Source organism: Perissodus microlepis, chromosome 23 (genome assembly GCF_051167445.1).
Source record: "Perissodus microlepis isolate ML-2025 ecotype Zambia chromosome 23, ASM5116744v1, whole genome shotgun sequence".
Classification (NCBI taxonomy): Eukaryota; Metazoa; Chordata; class Actinopteri; order Cichliformes; family Cichlidae; genus Perissodus; species Perissodus microlepis.
The window spans coordinates 40,150,554-40,172,094 of NC_140482.1; the positions used below are offsets into that span (position 1 = coordinate 40,150,554).

Sequence of the window (21,541 nt, forward strand, 5' to 3'; positions counted from 1 at the left end):
GTCGAGATAACTAAACGTTGCACTATTTTCCGGACGGCAACGGTGTCCTGTCAAGAAATGTCCCCCCAGCTACAGGGAAGTCCAGTAATTGTAGCTTGTTTGTGCGCGCGATGTTACGTCGCATTGTTTAGTTGAAGTTGTTTGGCATCGCTCAATTGAATTTGAGTTACAAATGGATACCAGAGACTCTGAAGATAAGCGCTCTCGTCCCATGACTAGATCGACACGACGGATGTCAGGTAAAGGTTAGCACTGTTCGAGTGATATGTCAATTAACTAGCTTAGCCGTCGTAATTAGCTCCCTCATACTCACAAGTTTAAAAGAAAATCAGATTTGGATCGGTGCTTTGGCTAATGTTAGCAGGCTTCACCGGTGTAAATGATCCTCAGATAGGAATCTGTATTAAAATTAACTTAATGTTTCAGTTCCTGGTACGAGTTCAGGCACAACTTTAAAACCAATGAGTTATCTCGTTACTTTGAAATGCTTTGCTATATATTAGCCATTATCTATGTGAGGGTTTTTGTTGTTGTTGTTGTTTGTTTGTGTTTTGTTTTTTAGCGCTGTGTCTCGAAACAGTTTACAGCAGCAGCGAAATTAAAATCACAAACTGACTTTCGCTTTTAGCACTGGCGGTCAGTGACAGGGATCAACGTTTCATTAAGCCGCTAAACACACTGATATATGGGCAAACTGTGAAAAGCAAAGTTGGACTGACTTGATATTGAGTGCAACTAGTCTGTGGAAATATGAGTTTTCCTTTTAAGAGCATTCTGAAGTCAATGACAGAGTAGTTCAAAAATGAAAATTCACAGGCTTTTACTGTGAAATCCAAAATAAGATGGCATTGACGGGGCGCTACTAGAGTACAAGGGTGTGTCATTTGGATGTAACATTAGACTGTGTAAACAAGACTAAATAATATTTGTTATTATGTACTTAACATATCTGCAAATTAACTCGAAGCTTTTATTTTGCAATTAGGTTTCGAATGCTTTTATTTTGAAATGAGGGTTGATGTTGAAGCTACATTTACTTGAAGGTGGTTTTTATTTTGAAATCAGGTTTCCGCGTCTCTTGCCGTAATACTAGAATACATAGGGAACACAAAGCAAAATGGAGGCTGGCTGGACACCAGTTCTGTTTCAGGGTTTTTTCTTCTTTTGGCTGCTCCCGTCAGCGGTCCCCACAAGGGATCATCTCCGTCTTTTTCACCCTGTCCCTAGCTCTGCATGTCCTCCTTCACATCATCCAGGAATCTCTTCTTTTGTGTTCCTCTTTTCCTCCTGCCTGGCATTTGCATTTTCAACCTCCTTTGCCCAGTATATTCACTATCCTTCCTCTGCACTTGTCCAAACTATCTCAGCCTTGCCTCTCTATTTCTCTAAATAACTTATCCTGAGCTGTCCATGTGATATACTCATTTCTAATCCTGTCTTCCAAAGGGTCGAGTTTTGAGGCAACTCCTAGGCAGCCTATAAGGAGGACCAAAAGAAAAAAAGCACAAGCTGACGCTGCTGATGCTCCTACATCAGTTAATGGTACCAAAGATGTGGAGCCTGACTTTGAAGATGGAGGTTAGTTGCTGGAATTAAGTATTTGCCTAATTTTAATGGCTGATTACCCTTAGTTACCCTCACTGTTCAAGGCACTGTTAAAAAACAAACAATCCGTGTCTATTATTTATTACCTAACAGAGTCCCCTAGCAAGAAGAGCCGACTGGATGCTGAAGAAGCAGTGTTTGACGAGAGCGCTGAAAGTAAGATGGATGTTGAGGAATCATCTGGAGACATTCAGAAAAATGAAGACCAGGAAATGGATATTGAACAGGATTCCTTTAAAGTCACTGATCTGCCAAACATACACAAAGGTTTGTACTACAACTAGTGAATATTCATTATGAAATAAATCATAGAGATTAGATAATATTCCCTTTTAATTTATTTTTATTAAATGTAAAGAACAAATGGATAATACAGTAACTTAAAACATAGGGAGGCTGTATAAAGTGTAAATAAAACAGGACTGAATTAAGTTATCAAAACCCCACATTTAAATGTCCAAAGATTGATTCTGTTCATCAACCTGTTCCAAAATCTTATACACAGTACATTTGCTAAATGACTGAAACTATGACTATGCAAATGTACTGTTTATAAGGTTGGGGAAACCTGCAGTCAGCTGAGATTGAAGAAGTCACTTGGATGAGTGACAAAACGTTTCTCCCTCTGAAAACGCTACGTCCAGATGAACAGAATCAGACTCTGGAGATTTACTTACCTGGATGATTAAGAATGCATCACATTTAAATTAAAAAAATTAAAATAAAAACAAAGGCAAACATCTTGTACCAATACTTTATTTTCACTATATAAGCCATATAATAATATACAAATACACTTTGTGTTAAGTTACTTTTCTTTTATGACTTTAATAGGATTTTATCTTAAAAATCTTCTGCTTAACACAGATGCTCTCGGAGATAGGAACTTAAATCCCCGTGTAGTGCTTGATGAGCTCTACAGACCCAGTCTTAAGACTGAGGATCCCAACTTGATGAAAGCCAAGAAAGGTAGAAAAATGCTCCATCTTCCTTGACATTCAGAGTGTTAAATTATAGTTTAAGTTATTTGACCTAACCTATTTTGTTTAGTTTCAGCAACACCAGCACCTAAAGCACCTGCACCCCCCACCAAGCCTGTCGCACAGATCAGCACGACAGTGAACAGACATGATTCACCGGCTCTCAAGCAGTCCAGCATGGCAGACTACAAGAGGACGATGATGCTCAAAGGCCAGAACGCTGGTATTGTGCTGCTCATATTCTGTATAGAAAGGTTGAGCGTCTGCGTGATGAATTTTGATCTTTGAAAAGATGTTTTCTTTTCTAAATTCAGCCTCATCTTCAGATTTATCCAAAGTTAACCACCTTACCCCAAGTGTGCATCCAAGACGTGTGAATAACGTTCCAAGAAAAGAGACTATTCATTCCAAAGAATCTGGTATTGCTGCTTTATCTCAGTATTCTCTCTCTGCAACACCTGCTATAGTGGTGACACCTGTGCATCAATATAATCATGTTTTCTTTTATTATAAGACAAACAGAAACCTGTTGCTACCAAGACATGCCCCAGAAATTCCTCTAGAGGTAAGTAAGTAATTTTAATTATTATCTTTAGACCTGATGATGCTTTTTAAACATTATTTATTAACTTTGTGTGTTCTTTTGTTTCTGTGTTATTAAAGGGTTCACATGGTGTTTGTGGGGTTTAGTTCGCCTGGTAGTTCTCCTGGTACTATTTGTGATTGGGACATTGCTGATATACAAGATCGTCCCTTTACTCCAAGACATGACACGTGGTGGAGGGCAGTCATCCAGGGCTGTGAAGCCAGAAAGGTTTGCTGATCAATTGTCTGATCTTCAGACTCACTTCCCCAGTCAGCGCCCTGAGTTGTGGAAGATGAGCAAAATCCACCTGGAGAAGCACCTTAAATCAGCCCATCCCTCTGAGCCAGTCAGTCTGATTTTCACTGCAGGACAGAAAGCTGAGAGGACACTGCAGTGCCTTGCTCGGGGTCTGGCTGCTTCCTTCTCATCTGCCCTCAATGCCTCTTTCCTTGACATTGATGGAAAAAGCAAAGCAGGCCAGGACAGTGATAAGGTGAAGTTAGACATTGACAGTCAGCTGCAAGCAGCGTTTGAGGGAGAAAAACCTGTGGCCATCATTCATCGTTTGGAAGAGCTGCCACCAGGCTCCACTCTCATTTTTTATCGCTACTGCGACCACGAGAATGCTGCATATAAGCGGGTTTTCTTGTTGTTTTCTGTGCTGCTGCCTCAAGATGAGATCCCGAAGGAAAAGAGTGTAAAAGAGGTGGAAGAGATGGTGCAAGACTATCTTAAGGAGAGGCTGGTGGACACCGGTGGCAAAACTTCCTTCAATATAATGAATAATGATAAGTTTGGTGGTCTGTGGAGTCGCATCTCCCATCTTGTCCTGCCTGTGGTGTCTGAGGTGGAGAAGAAAGGATGCTAAAAAAACCAAGCTGCCTGATTCTTCTTTGCACTGTACGAGGAGCTACGAGAAAGGAGAAATGAAGTATAATGTGTGCTGTGATAATTCATTTACAGCATTCGATAATTGTGTTATTCTCTTTCTCTCAGAGATTACATTGTACTTAAATTGAAGTCAAACGCATATGATTTGGTTCGACTGCACAAAAGTTTAAACAGTTTTTACTCATGCATGCATGTTAAAAGAGGTTACAGTGTTACACCATCATTCCACTTCACAAGTGTGGCGATAATCTTTTCTCATGTGCATGCAATCTACGACACACAGACTGACTGAGCTGTTTAATTTTTTGTTGCCTGTTAAAGCGTGCATCGTTTCTCAGCAGCTTTTAATGACCATCTCATTTTTTTCATCATCCTCAGCTTTTCTTTACTGGAACAAAAGAAAAAACAAGCTTTGTTTTCAGTGAAAATTCATATTTCATCTTTTATTCTGCTGTCCAAGACAACCAGGTAACTTCATTTAATTGTTTATTTTTTGTGTGTGTGCTGGAAATGCTTGGTTTTGACTTAAGTGTCCATCTTTTTGAGTAACAGCTTTTTAAGGTGAATATTTTATATTCTTTGCTTTTTTCTAAATATGTATATTTGTGTCATGTTTCCTGGATTGAGGTATTTTTTAAAGCTGTGTATATATGTGGATTTGATATTAAATGGTCTTTTGAACATGTTGTCACTTCACATTGTGAGCTACTCGCAATGTGGTTTATATTTGTAAAAAATATTTTGGATAAATACTGATTAGCTCGTCCCAGACTGTGCCTTAAACACATATGAAGAATACACTGTATTTAATTAGAGTAAAAACTTTCTCCAGTCATTTATACTAGCGCACATGACAACATGTGAACTTGTTTGTGCTGTTTCCTGTCATACATCTCATTCCTCTTGTTATTCTGAGCACTCATAAACACCTGAATATTATCAATAAAGATAATTTTGATACATAGAGGAGTGAATTGTCTAATTGTTTATGTTAATAATGAGCTAGGCTACTACTGTTAGCTACAAATATGAAACTGAGGCTACAGTTCTTACTGGCTCAGCAAAACCAGACAACTAGACTGTAAAAATGGTGCCTGGTCTGATGAGTCTATTGTAATGTTGCGACAGTAGGGTCAGAATTTGGTATAGACAACGTGCGAGCATGGATCCATCCTTCTTTCTCTCAACGGTCAAGGTGTTGGTGGCGATATAATTCTTGGCATATTTTAGTCTTAACACTTGTTGAGCATTGTTTAAATGCCACAGTCTGCCTGAGTATTGTAACTGTTTATGACCACAATGTAGCAACCTGCATTAAAAAACATAACACACCATGTAACAAAGCTCAGTTAACCTCAAACTTGTTTACTGTACTCAGATTGCCTCCACAGTTACCAAATCCTGATCCAGTCCAGGACTTTGTGAAGGTAAAAATGTTCTAAATGGAAGAATGTGTGGGGAAAAAAGTGAACTTTATTTTTAAAATTTCACTTTCAGTTTTCATCTTCACACACTTGTGTTTTAAATTTACAGCTACAGAAAACACATTCACAAATGTTTAGATTGATATCTACACAAATATACCGAAAGCTGCAAACTTGTAATTCAAATTAAATTTTTGGGGGGATGTGATGAAATGAAATTTAGATCATGATAAATGTGTAGCAACTGCGTGAGGCTATGATGTTAATATGGCCCAAAATCACAAAGAATTAAGACAGCAAGGTCTCTAATAAAGCATCCACTGGGTGTAACTTATCTTTACTAAAACTTTAAGTCTCCAGCTGTGAAACGAGGACTTGACATCTATTCAGCACATGAAGAAGTCAAACATTTACTAAGCAGGAGTTACGACTCACTTCTTAAGAAACCTGACAGTTCAAAAGTCCATTTCAAGATTATGTTTACAGACACTATGTTTTGTATAGATAACATTAAAATTAGGTTTGACACAAAGTATGAATATGTTTTTACATTTATTTAAATGTGTCCAAATGAAGATATACACAGGGGTGGGACTCGATTAAAAAAAATATGTAATTAATTAGAGGCTTTGTAATTAATTAATCTTGATTAATCGCATTTAATCGCACAAGAAAATTTACCCCAAGTGGACAATAGAATAAAATAATAGACATGAACATGAATATTGTAAACTCAAGCTTTTTTAATTTCTGGGGGGGCATTTAAACTGCATTTCAATTCAAAACAGAGGAATAAAAATAATATTTCTAACCAAAATTGAGCAGACTTAAAAATAAAGTGCTATTTTAAGTACTTTAAGTGCATTTTCATGATTTTTCATTAAAATAATTACACAAATTTCAACATAAAGTGCAGTTTAAAAAATATCCCAGAAACATAAAAGGTTATTTGACCAGGAGGGCCTCACCGCTGATCCAAACTTCTCCTCACTCTCCCCTTGCAAGACTCTTTAAATCCTTAAAGCGTGGGTCAAGCACAGTAGCTATCTTGAGCCACTGATGGTTTAGTGTAGCTACACATTGGGATAGGTCCTTTGTGAGGGCAGTCTTACATTTCACTGTGTAGTTTGAGTCATTATCGGATACCTCCATGCTGTGATGCAGGTGGCAGAAAGCAGGTAAGACCACTGAACATGAGACATATAGCTAACCTCCAAGAAGCTCTGTCACAAACCTGTGGTAGACCGTTCAAGACAATATTTATTACACAATAACTGTCAAGTACAGAGCTTTTTGAAGAAACCGTAACAATAAGTTAAAAAATAGTTTTATTTACCTGCATGGCTCAAGGACAGTCGTCAGCTTTTGGAGTTTACCAGCTCTGATGGAGTTAAAATGACTAGCTTGTGCTTTTGTTTGTCTAAAGCAGCAAAAAAAGCCTCTTGATTCTTAGTAGATGAGAAACCATATCCAGCGTGGAAACATCCTGTACGAGTGGCTCTTTCTGTTGCCCCAGTCTTGTTTGCGCCTGGTGTAGTTCCTCCATAGACAGCAGGGCTGTCTGTAATGCATCTAATTTTGCTTGCTTTTCATTGTCATAAAGCTGTTTAATTTGACTTGAAATAGTCTTTTGGCATGGCATTTGGAAAGTTGGATCACCTGAACCTAACTGTAGCACATTTTCTAACCCCCTGTCTTCTACCACTGATAGTGGTCTACAGTCCAGAGCAATCCATTTTGTGAGAATTTGCAAGTTTGTCTGATGTTGACTTACTAATTTTGGTCCTGAAGCCAGTCATTTCATCAACTTTTGTTGGTGAACTGGGACTGCTAGTGCTAACAGCTCCCATAGTTTCTGTGTTTGCTGCAACATGTTTTGCATTTAGGTGGTACCATAAGGTTGAAGTGCTTCGGTGGTATGCAAACTTCTTTTTGCATAGTTTGCACAACACGTTTTTATCAAGGCTTTCATCGGATAGTCTTTGAAATGAAATTTGCCTCCAATCAGTTCTAGCAACACGTTTTCTTCTGATTCTTGTCGTGTCCAAATTCATAGGCTGCATCCTCGTGAGGACCAGGTCTTCGTGGTTTATGTGGGTCGGGTCCTCTGAAGGCTGGGTAGCCTGGAAGTGAGTGGCTGTGAAATTGGATGGTCAGCCTTCAGTTTTGGCGTTACCAGCTGTTTCGGTGGATTTTAATAAACTTAGCCGTCTGCTCCTTGCTCACTAAAATATAACAGGACACTAGCCTCGAGATGTTGGTGTAACAGACGTCTCTGAAAACGTTGGAGCACTTTTGCTAATATGTGATGTCTTGATGAAAAGAGCAGATATTTGAAGTTTACACAGCTACATTCTGCCCTGAAAATATCGTAAGAGGTTTTTTTTGTGATCCAGAAAGAGTAATATTAAAACTAAGTAGCTGCCGCCATTGTTGGAAACTGGAATTGGCTGAGCCGCGCTATGAATTCTGGGATATGGTGGACCACGAAGGATACACCCGACCCCTCCTTCAAATCTGGGGAAAAGGAGGACGCATTTATTATTATAATTAATTAACCGTAATTAACGCGTTAAATTCCCACCCCTATGAATTAACACTTGAGTTATAAGCAATTATCAAAGCAGAATGAATATAGTTTATCAGATGACTACCATTAGATGTGATTGATCCCAGTTTCAAATTCAAATGTTATTTGTCACATACACAATCATACACAGTACAACATGCAGTGAAATGCTTACTGCTGTGCAATTCTCGACCTTAAAAATACAAGAATGACCTCAAATTAAATATGGAAATTAAAAAGGTTTGCAAATCAGCAGTGTGCAGATTTACAGTGAACAGTAAAAAAAAAATATTGAAATACATTATTTTGTTATTGAGTGCATGTACAGTGATGTGATATGCAGTGTTGGGAAGGTTACTTTGGCTCTGGATGGTGCATGAGTAGAAGTTCTTGAGCATCTTCAGAGTGTTTGTGTGACAGGTCCTGTGTGATGTCAAGCCCCAGGTATGTGAAATTGTCTACTCTCTCCACTGTTAAATATATATACTGCCTAATAATGTCTGTTCTGTGTGGCTTTTCATTAGGCTTTTTTTTCCTTCTTAATCTGACTGCAAGAAAATGCCTCCAAGACACAGCAAGGCTTTGAAATGGCAATACACAGGTGGTCTAACTTCATCCTCGAAGTAGTGCTTAACTTTGATGAGAATTAATTTAACCTACTTTAGGAAAACTTCCCTTGAAAATGAAAAACAAGCCCAAAGATTTACTTCTTTTTTTTTCTTTTTTTTGCTGTTTGTCTGACACACTACTAAAAATATAAAAATATTTTAAGGACTCTTCTATTTTTGGAATGTATTTTTTTATGTATCTGTATTATATGATACATACACATTAAAAGTGAATCTCTGTCCAGAAAATACACGCAGTTTACTTTTTACTCACCGTGAGCATCATTCATTATTCTCCCCAGTAATTAAGGTTAGGATTTTTTTTTTTTAATTCCAATCCATTCTTCTTTTGCAGCATTTAAATAACCTTTATCAGATTTGTTACAGACATTTCAAAAAAGTGTTTTGCTTTTCTTTTACAAATGTGGGGATTAAATTGAGTTAAAATGTACAAAACAGTGATGTCATGTTTTGTGACAAGGACCCAGGCACAGAGAGACTTGATGAATTTAAGAATTTCATGATTTAATAAAGAAATTTGCATACTTGCACAGAGATGGTAAAATGATGATGACTGATAACAGAGACGAAGACAACAGACGATGAGGACAGGGAGGAACAGGGGTTTAAATGCACCAAGGAGACAGTCAGAGAGAACTCGGGACAACTGGAGACATTTAGGGATGCAGGGACTGACAGAGACGGGGAAGACGTCTCACTGTGACGAGTAAAGTTTATCTTGCCTGGCTGGGCAGCTCTCTGGGTGCTCAGCACCCCCAAAGCTCTGATCCTAGAATCGCCCCTGTAGTGTGCTAAAGCAATATGCAGTCTGTGTAGTCTGCCTGGTGTATTGAAAAATTACGAGATACAATAAATAAGACCCTCAAGCACTACTTGCATTAAATGAGGAAGCAGCAGGTAAACAGTGTGATATGATCAGTGTGATGTAACCATACTATATATAAACTATAAGAGAAATCTGATTGTGATTCAAACAAACCACAAAACTATTGTTTCTGACAAGTAAATATACCAACAATGATGGCTATAGAAAAAGAAATGGCTCCAGCGAAGAGGATTACTGACACAATATTAACAACAACATCTCTGAGTCTCCTCTGCTTGTTTCTCTCGCTCATTCCTAAATGGCCTGTAACAGAAAAATACGAATATTATTATTCCTCATTAGATTTCATGCTGTATTTGATGCAGATTCTTATATTCAGACAGGCACAAGGCATTCACCTCGTTTTTCACTGCTCAAAATGACAATCCAGATTACATTCAGGAAATCCCATACTGTGAAAGCAATCATCACTTTCAGAAGCCAAGAGTCCCTCATGTTATTTCCGCACTCATTCTCCATAACACCAAGAAATATGACAGCAACTGGCCCAAAACAAACATGGAAATAATATCAGAGCAATGTAAAGGCAGTGGCAACTAGTTCCACAAAAAAGTCCAAACTCTTTTTTGAAGGTGTAAAGTTAATACTCTTAAATTTACAAGTATAAGAATTTTCTTACTTGTAAATATATTATGGAAACCAAAACAAACGTTGGCAGCGTATTCACAAATCTTCCTTCTTGAAGAGAACGTGAAAAATGAAATAAACATTTTGCACAAATGTCAGTTGATATGTTTGCACATGCAAAGTGAAGTTAAACGTACCTTTCAGGACCACTTCTAATCCCCAGAGACAAAATTACTATTCCAGTGAAATTAATCACTATCATCACACACACAAGAGCAAAGAAGATGACCTAAAAAAATACATATACACACATTAAAAATACATGTGGGAAAAATTAAACAGATGTTGTTATTGAGACGTGTTTTACACCACCAGCTGTTGCTCACCTTGAAGGAATCACCGATACTAAACAAGATCAGGGATGAGATTTCAACAGCCACACAGAGGACGTTGCCTGCTACCTTACACACCTACAAAATTTAAATAAAAACAACAGTGCATATTATAAGTTAGACAGCCTTGAAAGCCCTGAAAATCCATATTTTACCCTATGAAAGCAGGGGTAAGTTCCAGCACCCCGTGAGCACCAAAGGCCCCCAGCTCTTACCTTATTTATATGATGAAAAACAGCCTCACTGGCCAGTAAGACTTTGAGTATATTGGATATTACCTAACAAGACATGAAGTAGAACACAATTACATTTCTTCTTGTTCTTTTAAGGTGGGGCTGAATAGCATTTAGTGCGTGTCTTGAGTATCGTTAAATATGCTACTTACTTTCATCTCTGCCACCAAAACACAATCAAAACACATCAGTGCAATACCTGCTCGCTGAAAGTAAATCAGAAACAGGGAGCAGTGTTGTCAAAAAAAGCTCTTGCAAGGTTAATGAGTCACTTTGTGTACAGTGTCACAAAATCAAATCCACCTGTGGGTTCTTACTTCTTCTATGTTGGTGTTGCACTTTGTGGTGCTTGGTGTAGTAGTTGTTTCTGGTGTAGTAGTTGTAGTAGTAGTGCGCTGAGGTAAGGTGATATTCACATTTACCCAGAATTTTACCTTTTTCTGAAGAAATGTTGCTCTGAAATATGTTAGAAGGGAATGAATGCTGATATAATTCATTTTCTGTTGCATTGCAATATTACAGAAATCTGAAGCAGGTCAGGTTCGATTTTCACCGTGGACGTCAGCCATAGAATATCAGAAATTTTAAAGTCACCTGAACATAATGTCCTGCTCTGCTTCTGTCGCAGTCCAGTTAACTCGGATCAAAGTTTTTTTGTGATTATGTGTGTGACTAACAGCTGAATCCTGAGAAGAGTGGCAAAACATAAGAGAGCTTCAGATTTACAAAAAATGAAAACAATAAATCAAATTCCAACTACTTACTTCCAAAACACCGCATGTCAGGAGTTGAGTGTTGCCAGACTCAAGTAGAACAAATCTTCCAGTAAGACGTGTTTCATCTGCAACCTCTCGAGCCTCTAACATAAACCCTCTAAAATATGTGGATTCCTCGCTCTTGAGCAAAACTTGAAAATTGTTTCAAAAATTCATCCGAGCAAAGATTTGGGAAAAAGAGAATGAAGAGAAATTGTAATAACTTGTAAAAAAAAAAAAAAAAAGTAAATTACAATTACACCAGACATTGCTGTGATAAACAAATTTAACAAAATAAAAACTACAGCGTTCCCTGTACCTGTAACAGGCTCTCCAGGATAGCTGCCGGGCACATATTCAACCATGAAGGGGGGTTTTGTGGTTTGAGGAGCTGCACCATTATGATTGGGTAACATTGAGTCACATGCTTCTGGGAAGTAACCCCCTGAAAACCCATGCAGCTTTGAGATGATGTTAAGACTAATCAGAATCCACATCCACATCTGTCAAATAAATATCACAGTGATACCCAGGTCATCCATTGGCACTCTAAATATTTATTTACTTCTGCAAGTATTCATATACTTCCAGCATGTAGACTTCTAGTGGCAGATTACACTGAAAGTGTTTGCTTTTAAGATGCTTGAGAGTATAATTTCATTGTCATTCATAGATTTGCAAGCATTGAGCAGCCGACACATTGCTGGACATAAATGTTAGGTTAAAACTTTTTAGCCTTTTAACTACTGTTTGATTACAAATGCAGTTTTGGTGGACAGAGCCAGCATGAGGTGTATGTGGATTTCTCTAGGAAAACTATTAAGGGGGAAAAAAGCCGTTTTAGAGAGCTCTCAGTTTTATCCATTAAACTAGAAAAGGATTTCAACATTTCTCTGGCAAATATTAAACACAGACTGACAAAAACAACTGAATAAGAACAGTTTCTTACCTTAAAGTAAATGTTTGTACACCACATCTAATAATGTGAATCAGAAAGCTAAGAGAATCAAAATAAACCTGAACATCTGAGTTGACAAAGAAAAATATCTCCTCTTTGAAAGTCCCTCTAAGAGAAATAGAGGAAACCCTGCAAATGTCTCAGAAGAAATGAATCCACCCTCCAGGACAGTTACAGTTGTTGCAATGTGTGTTAGTGGGCGGTGCTACAGCTGTAATTGAGGAAGCTGGAACATTGTGATAAACAAAACACATTTCCCTTCACTTGTGAAATGAAAGACATATCTTAGATTATTTTCCTAGTCTCTTACTTCCTCTGTGTGTGTCAACATCCATATCACTAGTTCAATTAATCTGGCTCAGTGAGCAGATATACTGTTATGTGTAAGGCTTTGGATCGACGTTATTCAGTCTTTAGTGGACCCTACTGGTCTAGGGTCCATATATATTGTGCTATTGTACTACAACCAATCAGAAAATTATGAAGGATCTGAGCTATGTAAATGTTGTCATTGTAGATGTGAGTCACTATGATTATCAGTGTGACTCATAGTTAATCATGAACAAAGACAGGACCATACAGGTTTCAATCTGAGGTACATGAAGCTTCTTGATCCACACCTCAGATCAAGCAGTCGTCCAGTTTAAAGTTAATCTACAAGAAGAAAGAAAGAACAAACAAAACGAAACATCAAAAAATGTTTGGCATGAAATTTCCTTTATAACGACCCAAACATACACCGTAGCATTTTAAGGAATACAGCAGTGCTTTAAATCATAACCCATCTAAAGGTATTTTTCATGATGTGGTAAAACATGAACAAAGGGCAGAAAAACACACAGATTGCATTTTGTTTGTGATGTGGAAGCATAATAGTGGTCAATCAAAAGTGATTATTGTGCAGTCGAATTTCTTTGGAAAGGGTGTGTCGAGATCGTAATGAACACTGAGCTGTGACTTGAGATGGTGCCTTCAAATGCTACAACATGCCTCGGTGTTTGCCTCGGTGTTTGCCTCGGTGTTTGGGGGGGACATCCCTTGGCATTGCTGACTGTGGATATGACATCCTCGACATTTTGTGGGTGATGCATGTGTAGGTCATGCCGCTGCATTTGTAGATGATACCACGGGGGTTTAAATTGGTACCATTACGTTTGGGGATGATCCCATTGCTCTTTAGGGTGATGCCACAACCTGCCGCAGTGTTTCGAGGTGAAGCTATGAGCTGCGTCTTTAACGTGATGACATAACATACCATTGTTGTTTAAGGTGATGCTGCGACTTTCCATGTCTGTTTGAGTTGATGTCACAACCTGCAGTTCTCTTACGAACAGAAGTGACCTCGTTTTCTCATATATGCTACAAATACTGTCAAATACTGCTAAATACTGTCACAGAGTGTCACAATCAAACCTCTGCCTGAAAAAGCCATTAATATTTTTTCTCTAAATAATTTAGTTGCAATGAATATTTAATTTTCAAGATAGCCAGATACAGTGCCATGATTTGTGTTATTCCTGGCAATACTTTTATGCAGTTATAGTGTCTTTTAAACAGAAATCTAGATCCACTAGAGGACCTTTGTGAAAGTAAAAATGTTGTAAATATGAGAATGTGTGGAAAAAAGTGAACTTTATTTTTAAAATTTCACTTTCAGTTTTCATCTTCACACACTTGTGTTTTAAATTTACAGTTACAGAAAAAACATTCACAAATGTTTAGATTGATATCTAAATATACTGAGAGCTGCAAACTTGTAATTCAAATTTTACTCATTTATTTTTTGGGGGATGTGATGAAATGGGAGATTTAGATCACAACAAATGTGTAGCAACTGCGTGAGGCTATGATGTTAATATGAACCAAAGTCTCTGTTACACACACCTTGTTCAGTCTGTTTCACAAAGAATTAAGACAGCAAGGTCTCTAATAACGCATCCACTGGGTGTAACTTATCTTTACTAAAACTTTAAGTCTCCAGCTGTGAAACGAGGACTTGACATCTATTCAGCACATGAAGAAGTCAAACATTTACTAAGCAGGAGTTACGACTCACTTCTTAAGAAACCTGACAGTTCAAAAGTCCATTTCAAGATTATGTTTACAGACACTATGTTTTGTATCGATAACATTAAAATTAGGTTTGACACCACGTATGAATATTTCTTTACTTTTATTTAAATGTGTCCAAATGAAGATATACATTGAAACTGCGAGAAGAGCATTAGTACGGCTCTAAGAACAACAGGAAGTTACAGCAAGTTTAATCATTTTCTAGGCAGTTGATAAATGCATCTCTGTATCTTGGCAGAGTTTAACTGGGTGAGTCATCAAATAGACCATAGACATAAACAAAGGCTTCAGTTTGCAGCACATGCTGTAGTTTCATGTGGATGAAACTTGTGAGTGAGTGGTCCACTTCCTCTTTACACCATTTATTAATACTTGAGTTATAAGTGTTTGTCTAACCACACCGTGACTTTCAGGACATAGAGATGGGCTGGCTGTTATAGCTAGAAACTCCTTAAACATGTCATCTAGTGAAGACCCCTTCTTTTAACTAATTTGATATTCAGATGATGAAGACTAATAACACTAACCTTTTCTATCTGATATTAATCTATAGACCACTTGGATTAGCTGGGATTTTCTTTGTGGAGTTTGGGGACTTTTTATTGTCCACCATCAAGCTGGAAAGAATCCTGCTGGTAGGGGATTTTAATTTCCACGTCAATGACAGTTTATGATACGCTGCTTCTGATTTTCTTAATCTTTTAGACTTTTTTGTGACAGAATCAGATTCACAGAATCATCTGATTCTGTCACTGGCTCTGGATATCAGACCAGTCTGTCGTGAGGACATTTTTAAAAGCGATCACAAACGTCTTTTATTTGATCTCTACTTTATCTGTGATCTGAAGAAAAAGAAGGAAAATAAAAATATATTTCTATTTCCTGTGTGCCCTTTGTTCATGTGAAGCATTTACGACTAATTACTGACTCTGTGGTGGAAGAATTTGGAATTATTTGATAATAATCTACCTGAAACTGATGATATGGAACAGCATGTGGCCTCCTTCAATTCACAATGTCTAAAAACTCTTGAAATTAAAGATCTCCCTTCCTCCACTTCTTAAGCTGATTGACAGCTTTGGCCACCTATCAGGGTTCACCATAAATTGGAAGAAGTCTGTTCTTATGCCGCTGTCGTCTGGTCTGGGCCCTGACTTCCTGTCTAGTTTGCCCTTTAAGGTCTCCCAGGATTATTTTTCATACCTGGGTATTAACATCCCTAGGAACTCAAAACTCCTCTTCAGGCTTAATTATTCAGTTCTAACTGATGAGCTCAAGTGTATGATAGATAAATGGAAACTTCTCCCACTTTCAATGATTGGCCGTATCAATATAATCAAAATGGTTGTGCTCCCTAAATTCACGTACCTATTCCAGAATGTTCCTATTTTTCTCAGGTCTTCCTTTTTCAAAGCGTTGGATGCCATTATCATGCCTTTTGTTTGGGCCTACAAGCCCCCCCGCATCTCGAAGTCTCACTTGCAAAAGCCCTCGGACGAGGGTGGACTGGGCCTTCCAATTTTCAGACATTATTACTGGGCCTGTAACGCCAGAGCCTGGGTCTTGTGGAATCTGCCTATAGTTGGTGATGCTGTGGGATGCGGGTCCAGCCCTAAATGGCTCGAATTGGAGCTTAGCACTGCTATCGAGCACACTGGAGCATCCTTGCCAGCTATCTTATTTTCAAAATCGGTTATTAAAAGTACATGTGATGACTTTATTCTTTGCAACTCCATAAAAATATTGAATCAAATTAAGAGAATCTTGAACCTCCCGGTAGTGTCAACTTTTGCCCCGATCTGCCACAATCCTAGCTTTACGCCTAGTACAATGGATGCTGCTTTCAAACAATGGCCTGTCAAAGGGTTAATTGCTATAAAGGATCTTTATATTGACAATCATTTTGCCTCCTTTGCTCAGCTTCAGACAAAGTACAATCTCCCTACAAGTCATTTTTTTCGGTACTTACAAATTAGGAATTATGTCAAGCAAGCATTCTCAAATTTAGATACCATTCCCATACAGCATGTCTTTTACAATATAATGAACGAACCTCCCACCTCAAAACACTTAATTTCTCGGCTTGTTAACCTTTTTTCTTCGGCAGCCCCCTCTTGCCATATTAAAGAGGCTTGGACAAGGGACACTGGTTTGGTTATCACTGACGATTTATGGGCTGAAGTGTTAAGCCGGATAAAACTATGCTCTGTTAACGCCCGGCTTCAGTTAATTCAATTTAAGGTTGTCCATAGACTGCACTATTCCAAAACCAAATTGAACAAGATTTTTCCTAACGTTTCCCCCAAATGTGATAAATGTAAACTTGTGGACGGTACTCTTGGCCATCTTTTTTGGTCCTGTTCTACGCTTACAGCCTTTTGGACTAGTATTTTTGGTTTCTATAGCATTGTTTACGATAGGCAACTGTATCCTGACTGTCTTATGGTGATCCTGGGCTGCTCCAGCGACTCCTTGGAACTTCCCTTTGCTGTTCAACAGGCCCTCATGTTTGGTATGGTGATTGCCAAACGTCTCATTCTGGGGGAGTGGAAATCTGCCTCCCCTCCCTGCTTCAAGAGGTGGCTCGAGGAGATGGTCTCCTGTTTATACTTGGAAGAAATTCGGTTCTCTACGTCTGATTCCATGGAGAAGTTCAGGAAGATATGGGGGCCCTTTATAGACCACATTAAGAAGGACAGTTCACGCCCTGGGTCCTGACCATGTTGTTTAAACTGCTTTCATTCTGAGCTGTTGCCCATAACTGTTATTGCATAATTGCTATCGGCTCCTCCTAGCGATCTTTGGATTTGATCTTGTGGATTGGACTCACTGGATTGTGAGTTGTTTGACATGTATACCAGTTGCTTTTTTTTCTTCTCTGCTGTTCTTAATAAGTGCTGGCTGTGTACCCTGTTGTGGGGTTTGTTGCTCTGTTTTTTTGTTTTTTGTTTTTTTTGTTTTTTTTTGTTCCTGTGTTTTGTTTTTGTTCCTGTGTTTTGTTTTTGATTTTGTTTTGTTGTTATTGTCTTTATTGTCTGTGTTCCTCTGTCCCGCTGTTTGTGAATGTGTAAAAGTTTTGAAACTTGCATAAATAAATACATTAAAAACTCTTGAAATCAGGAAAGGTGGCACTGTTAAAATAAAAATTCCTTTTAGACCAAAGTTCTGTGAGAACGTTTTCATTGTCCTTGATCACCATCCCAGTTCTGTAGGCCCTTCGGAGTTTGTCCCTCTTTGTCCATTCATAGCATAACAAAATGTTGTTAATTTCTCCATTAAAACAGTTATTTTAGTGACAGCCACGCACACAAAAATTCCAATTATTTTGACTTACTATCTAATATTAAATATATAACAAGTTGCAACAAATCTCCTGTCAGAGCTCCAACAGTATATTCAAACTTCATGTGTCCCTTGAGTGCAACAAAGCTTTCATATTTTCTATATTATCCTTTTTTACATTTCTGTATGTTTATCATGTTCTTTCACTTTGGCATTATTAATAATTAATTACACTTTACATGCAAGACATGCTTCTGGCAAAATAATCACTTTTTAAAAAAAAAAATTAATGTAAGCTAGCCTCAAGGGTTACCATTTTATTTTAAAATTTCTTGTACTTTCTGCTCAACTTCCACCAGGTGTCACCTTTGAGCACGACAAATGAGCTCTGCAGCAACAACAACATTGCAGGTGTTGTGCGTGTCATTTTAACAATAAAAGTGAATATTTTTTTCAGCAAAATAAGTTATTTTTTTGTGTTGCAGAGAAAACAGTGTTTTTAGTGGGAGAAATGTTTTGTCACTCATTCAAGAGACTTATTCAGTCTCAGCAGACTGCAGGTTTCCCCAACTTTATAAGCTTCAACTGTGGCTTCTTCCCAGAGTCTGAACACATGCGTGGGATTAGGTTAATTGATGATACTAATTTAAGGATGAATAGTTATCTGTTTCTATATTTTTATCTAATATTTTTTATCTTTGATGCTTATATATCTCATTATTTTATATTCCATAATTGCCACATCTTTTTTAATCACACATTAATATTCTATCTTTTATTACACAAATATGTATTATAGAATAGAGTCTTGAAACAAAATGCCACACCCATACAACACAAGCCCCCACCTTATGAATGTTTGGGGGATGCTTTCTGCGCTGCGCTGTAGATGGCACAGCAAGGTACAGGATATTTAAGGTGTTTGGTAAAGGCTGACACCAGCCAAGAGGAAAACATCTCCATAGAAACTGCAAAAGTAGGGAGGAGTTGTTTTTGTTCTGATTACAGGGAGATGTCCGCTCCAGGAGATTTAAGATGACCCAAGGGCCGGACCCAGCTCCAAATAAGGGGAGAAGCCAAGTCTGAACCATGACTTTTAACCATTCATATTACTATTCTGTTTCTGTGTCTCATAATAAAAGTGTTTACTGCTTGGGTACGGTGCTCTTTTTCCTTTTGGCATGCTGAACAAAGGAGGAGACACGGTGCTGTTATTAACTTGAACCTTTATATTAATACATTTTGAAAATGTATACTTTGGGTTTACTCATTTTCTCTCATAAGAAAAATTAACCCAATTCAGGGCTCCAGGATGGATGGAATCTTGATATTTGTTTTAATTATATTATTTGCTTTATTATTAGGTTATAGCATCACCACAAAACTGCAACAGCTGCTGGGGCAGCACAGGCGTAATGTTGCAATACAACCATCTTACCCTCTGTCTCACCTTCCATTCTCAAACCGTGGATCGTTCACTTGTTAGTTAAGTGAGCTAAACATTACACTATGGACCCACTCACCAGATGTCTTGAGGTGATGATTATATCTGCCCCTTTGCATTTCTTCATATTCATTTTCAAATTAAAAGTCCTTTACTGTTTTAGTGAACAAAAGCTTAGTTTTGTAACAGTAGATCTGTTTTGTGTATTTGTCAAATCCTTTTTACTGATAAAACGAAACAGTACATATAAATATCTAACTACTTGCTAGTTGCCATGTTATGCCATGTATGTATGTGGGTGGGTGTGTGGCGGGGGAAACCAACAAGCTCCAACTTCACCAAGTGAGTGGATATAGTCATATACATGTGCTTCAGAGACATACCTAATCATTCTTAGCATTACACCTCAGCTCGCCAGGTTATGGCCTTACCTTAAATTGGTGTCTATGTCTAAACAGGAAAAGAAATAGTTTTTGAATCATTTCTGATTTCTAAGAGAAGTCCAATGATCAGGCTCAGATTTGGGTTTAAAAAAAGTTTGTTATTTACAGTTTTCAGTTTTAAACAAGTTTTTTTGCTACAGATTTCTAAAATATTTGTGTTTTCTTGTTTTTATGACTGGTAGTCTGATGCATTAGTTAAACACGCTACTAAACTCTGTGTTTTTTGTGTTTATCAATGAATATTTCTGGAAAGTTAGATATCATTTTGAGGGAAATCTGTGTAAATTTATTTATTATTCTAAAGTCATAGATATAATTGACTGACCTACACAGGATTTCAGGACTAACTCTAACCCTCGGCTTCATCACACTCATTTTAATTTACCTTTTGACGTTTTGATGAGCTGCCTCAGCTATGTACACTTGTAATAAAATTATGTCTGTAAAAACAAACAAAAGAACAAACTAAGGTATATGTAAACATTTGATGGTTAAATTCACGTGTTCCTACATTTTTAGAGTCTAAACCGACACACGTATTGTCTGTCTCACACAAAAATATGTAGAATCACTTTATTTCTTCCATGTGTCACCAATAGGTTGGATGCCAGTTTATTTTCAGGGTCAATGATGTGGCAAATGTATTTATTTTTTCTCCACATCTGGAAATGTGGATGAAAATACAGTAAAATAACTCCAGTGCTACAACAACAACAGTCTTTTTAAGACTCTTTTTTTTTCACACTCTTTTGAACAGGAAGTCTGCAAATCTTGAGATGCATCACCTTTCAAAGGTTAACTGTATACCACAGACTTCCTGGACCCGAGAAAGGGATGCATACTTGACTCCACAAAGTGCTGAGATCACTTCCACTTCAGTGCTATTATATTGACTTTTCCTAGACTCTGAGATTCAGCTCATCAAGCTAAAGGATATTTTGGCCATAGTCTTACAATTTTGTAATACTGAGAAAATACAGATATTTGTGGATAGTGGTTTAGCAGATATAATAACAGAATATATTATGTATATATATATATGATATGATAAAAATATATGATTAAAATAAAAAATTATATTGGTTAAACATGAAATAACGTAAACTGTTTCATGGTAAATTAGTATGAGATCACAAATTATAACAATACCAAATGAAAAGCTAATGTTGACTCAACCTAACTTTGTGTCATGGTCCTGAGTCTGTTGAATCAGTGTTTTTGTTTGGATTAAGAGTCTCTTATGTTATGGATAAATTCTTATTCGGAATTGCTATTACTTAGGTTCTGGTTTCTGTGCTCCCTCTGTTTAGTGTCTGTGTCTCTGTGCCTGCACTGGTCCCACGTCTCCTGTCTAAGTTATCCCTGTCCTTGTGTTCCCTGTGTACTATGTCAGTATCAGGTCTCTGAGTCTGTAAGTTCTGTTGGTGTGCTTCCTGTTTTACTTTGAAGGTACGTGTCTGTATTCTGTGTTGCTTCCCTTGTCTCATCCTGCGCAATTAGTCCCAGCTGTGTTTCCCTTCTGTGTCCTGTTTGATTACCCCACTGTGTATTTTAGTCCCGTCATGGCCTGAGATTCAGTTTCAAAGCTGCTACTACATCCCCTGAGTTTTTGCAGCCTCAATAAAGCTGCCTTCTTTAGTTCACTCCTTCATTGTCCATGAGTCCAGCATTTGGGTCCAATCTCCTGCCTGTCACACAGCGATTCATGACCCTTTGTGTCCAATTGTTGTATGCTTTTCATGGTATTCTAGCAGATTATTGTTTGTCACTTTATATAATGTCTATTCAAAAGGTTTTTGTTTTTTGTTTTTTATAGAAAAGATG

The 21,541-nt window shown here is 37.7% G+C and overlaps 2 protein-coding genes across 3 annotated transcripts; one reads left to right on the forward strand and one right to left on the reverse strand.

The window, feature by feature from the left end:
* Positions 1 to 26: 26 nt before the first annotated feature.
* Positions 27 to 5,026, forward strand: LOC146362168 (uncharacterized). Of its 2 annotated transcripts, none has more exons than XM_084920565.1 (8): positions 27 to 245; positions 1,447 to 1,578; positions 1,699 to 1,872; positions 2,473 to 2,574; positions 2,656 to 2,808; positions 2,900 to 3,004; positions 3,100 to 3,150; positions 3,249 to 5,026. In XM_084920565.1, exons 1-8 carry the CDS (start codon positions 173 to 175, stop codon positions 4,037 to 4,039), a joined length of 1,581 nt encoding a protein of 526 aa, XP_084776691.1. In that variant the 5' UTR covers positions 27 to 172; the 3' UTR covers positions 4,040 to 5,026. The 2 variants fall into 2 exon arrangements, with proteins under 2 accessions (XP_084776691.1, XP_084776692.1); XM_084920566.1 differs by having other exon boundaries at positions 27 to 239.
* Positions 5,027 to 9,670: 4,644 nt separating this feature from the next.
* On the reverse strand, positions 9,671 to 12,020 carry LOC146362169 (uncharacterized). Its single transcript, XM_084922383.1, has 11 exons — positions 11,837 to 12,020; positions 11,527 to 11,669; positions 11,357 to 11,448; positions 11,080 to 11,218; positions 10,915 to 10,968; positions 10,745 to 10,807; positions 10,524 to 10,607; positions 10,335 to 10,426; positions 10,190 to 10,248; positions 9,909 to 10,052; positions 9,671 to 9,813 (listed from the first exon to the last, which is right to left on the reverse strand). Exons 1-11 carry the CDS (start codon positions 12,018 to 12,020, stop codon positions 9,671 to 9,673), a joined length of 1,197 nt encoding a protein of 398 aa, XP_084778509.1.
* Positions 12,021 to 21,541: the final 9,521 nt, after the last annotated feature.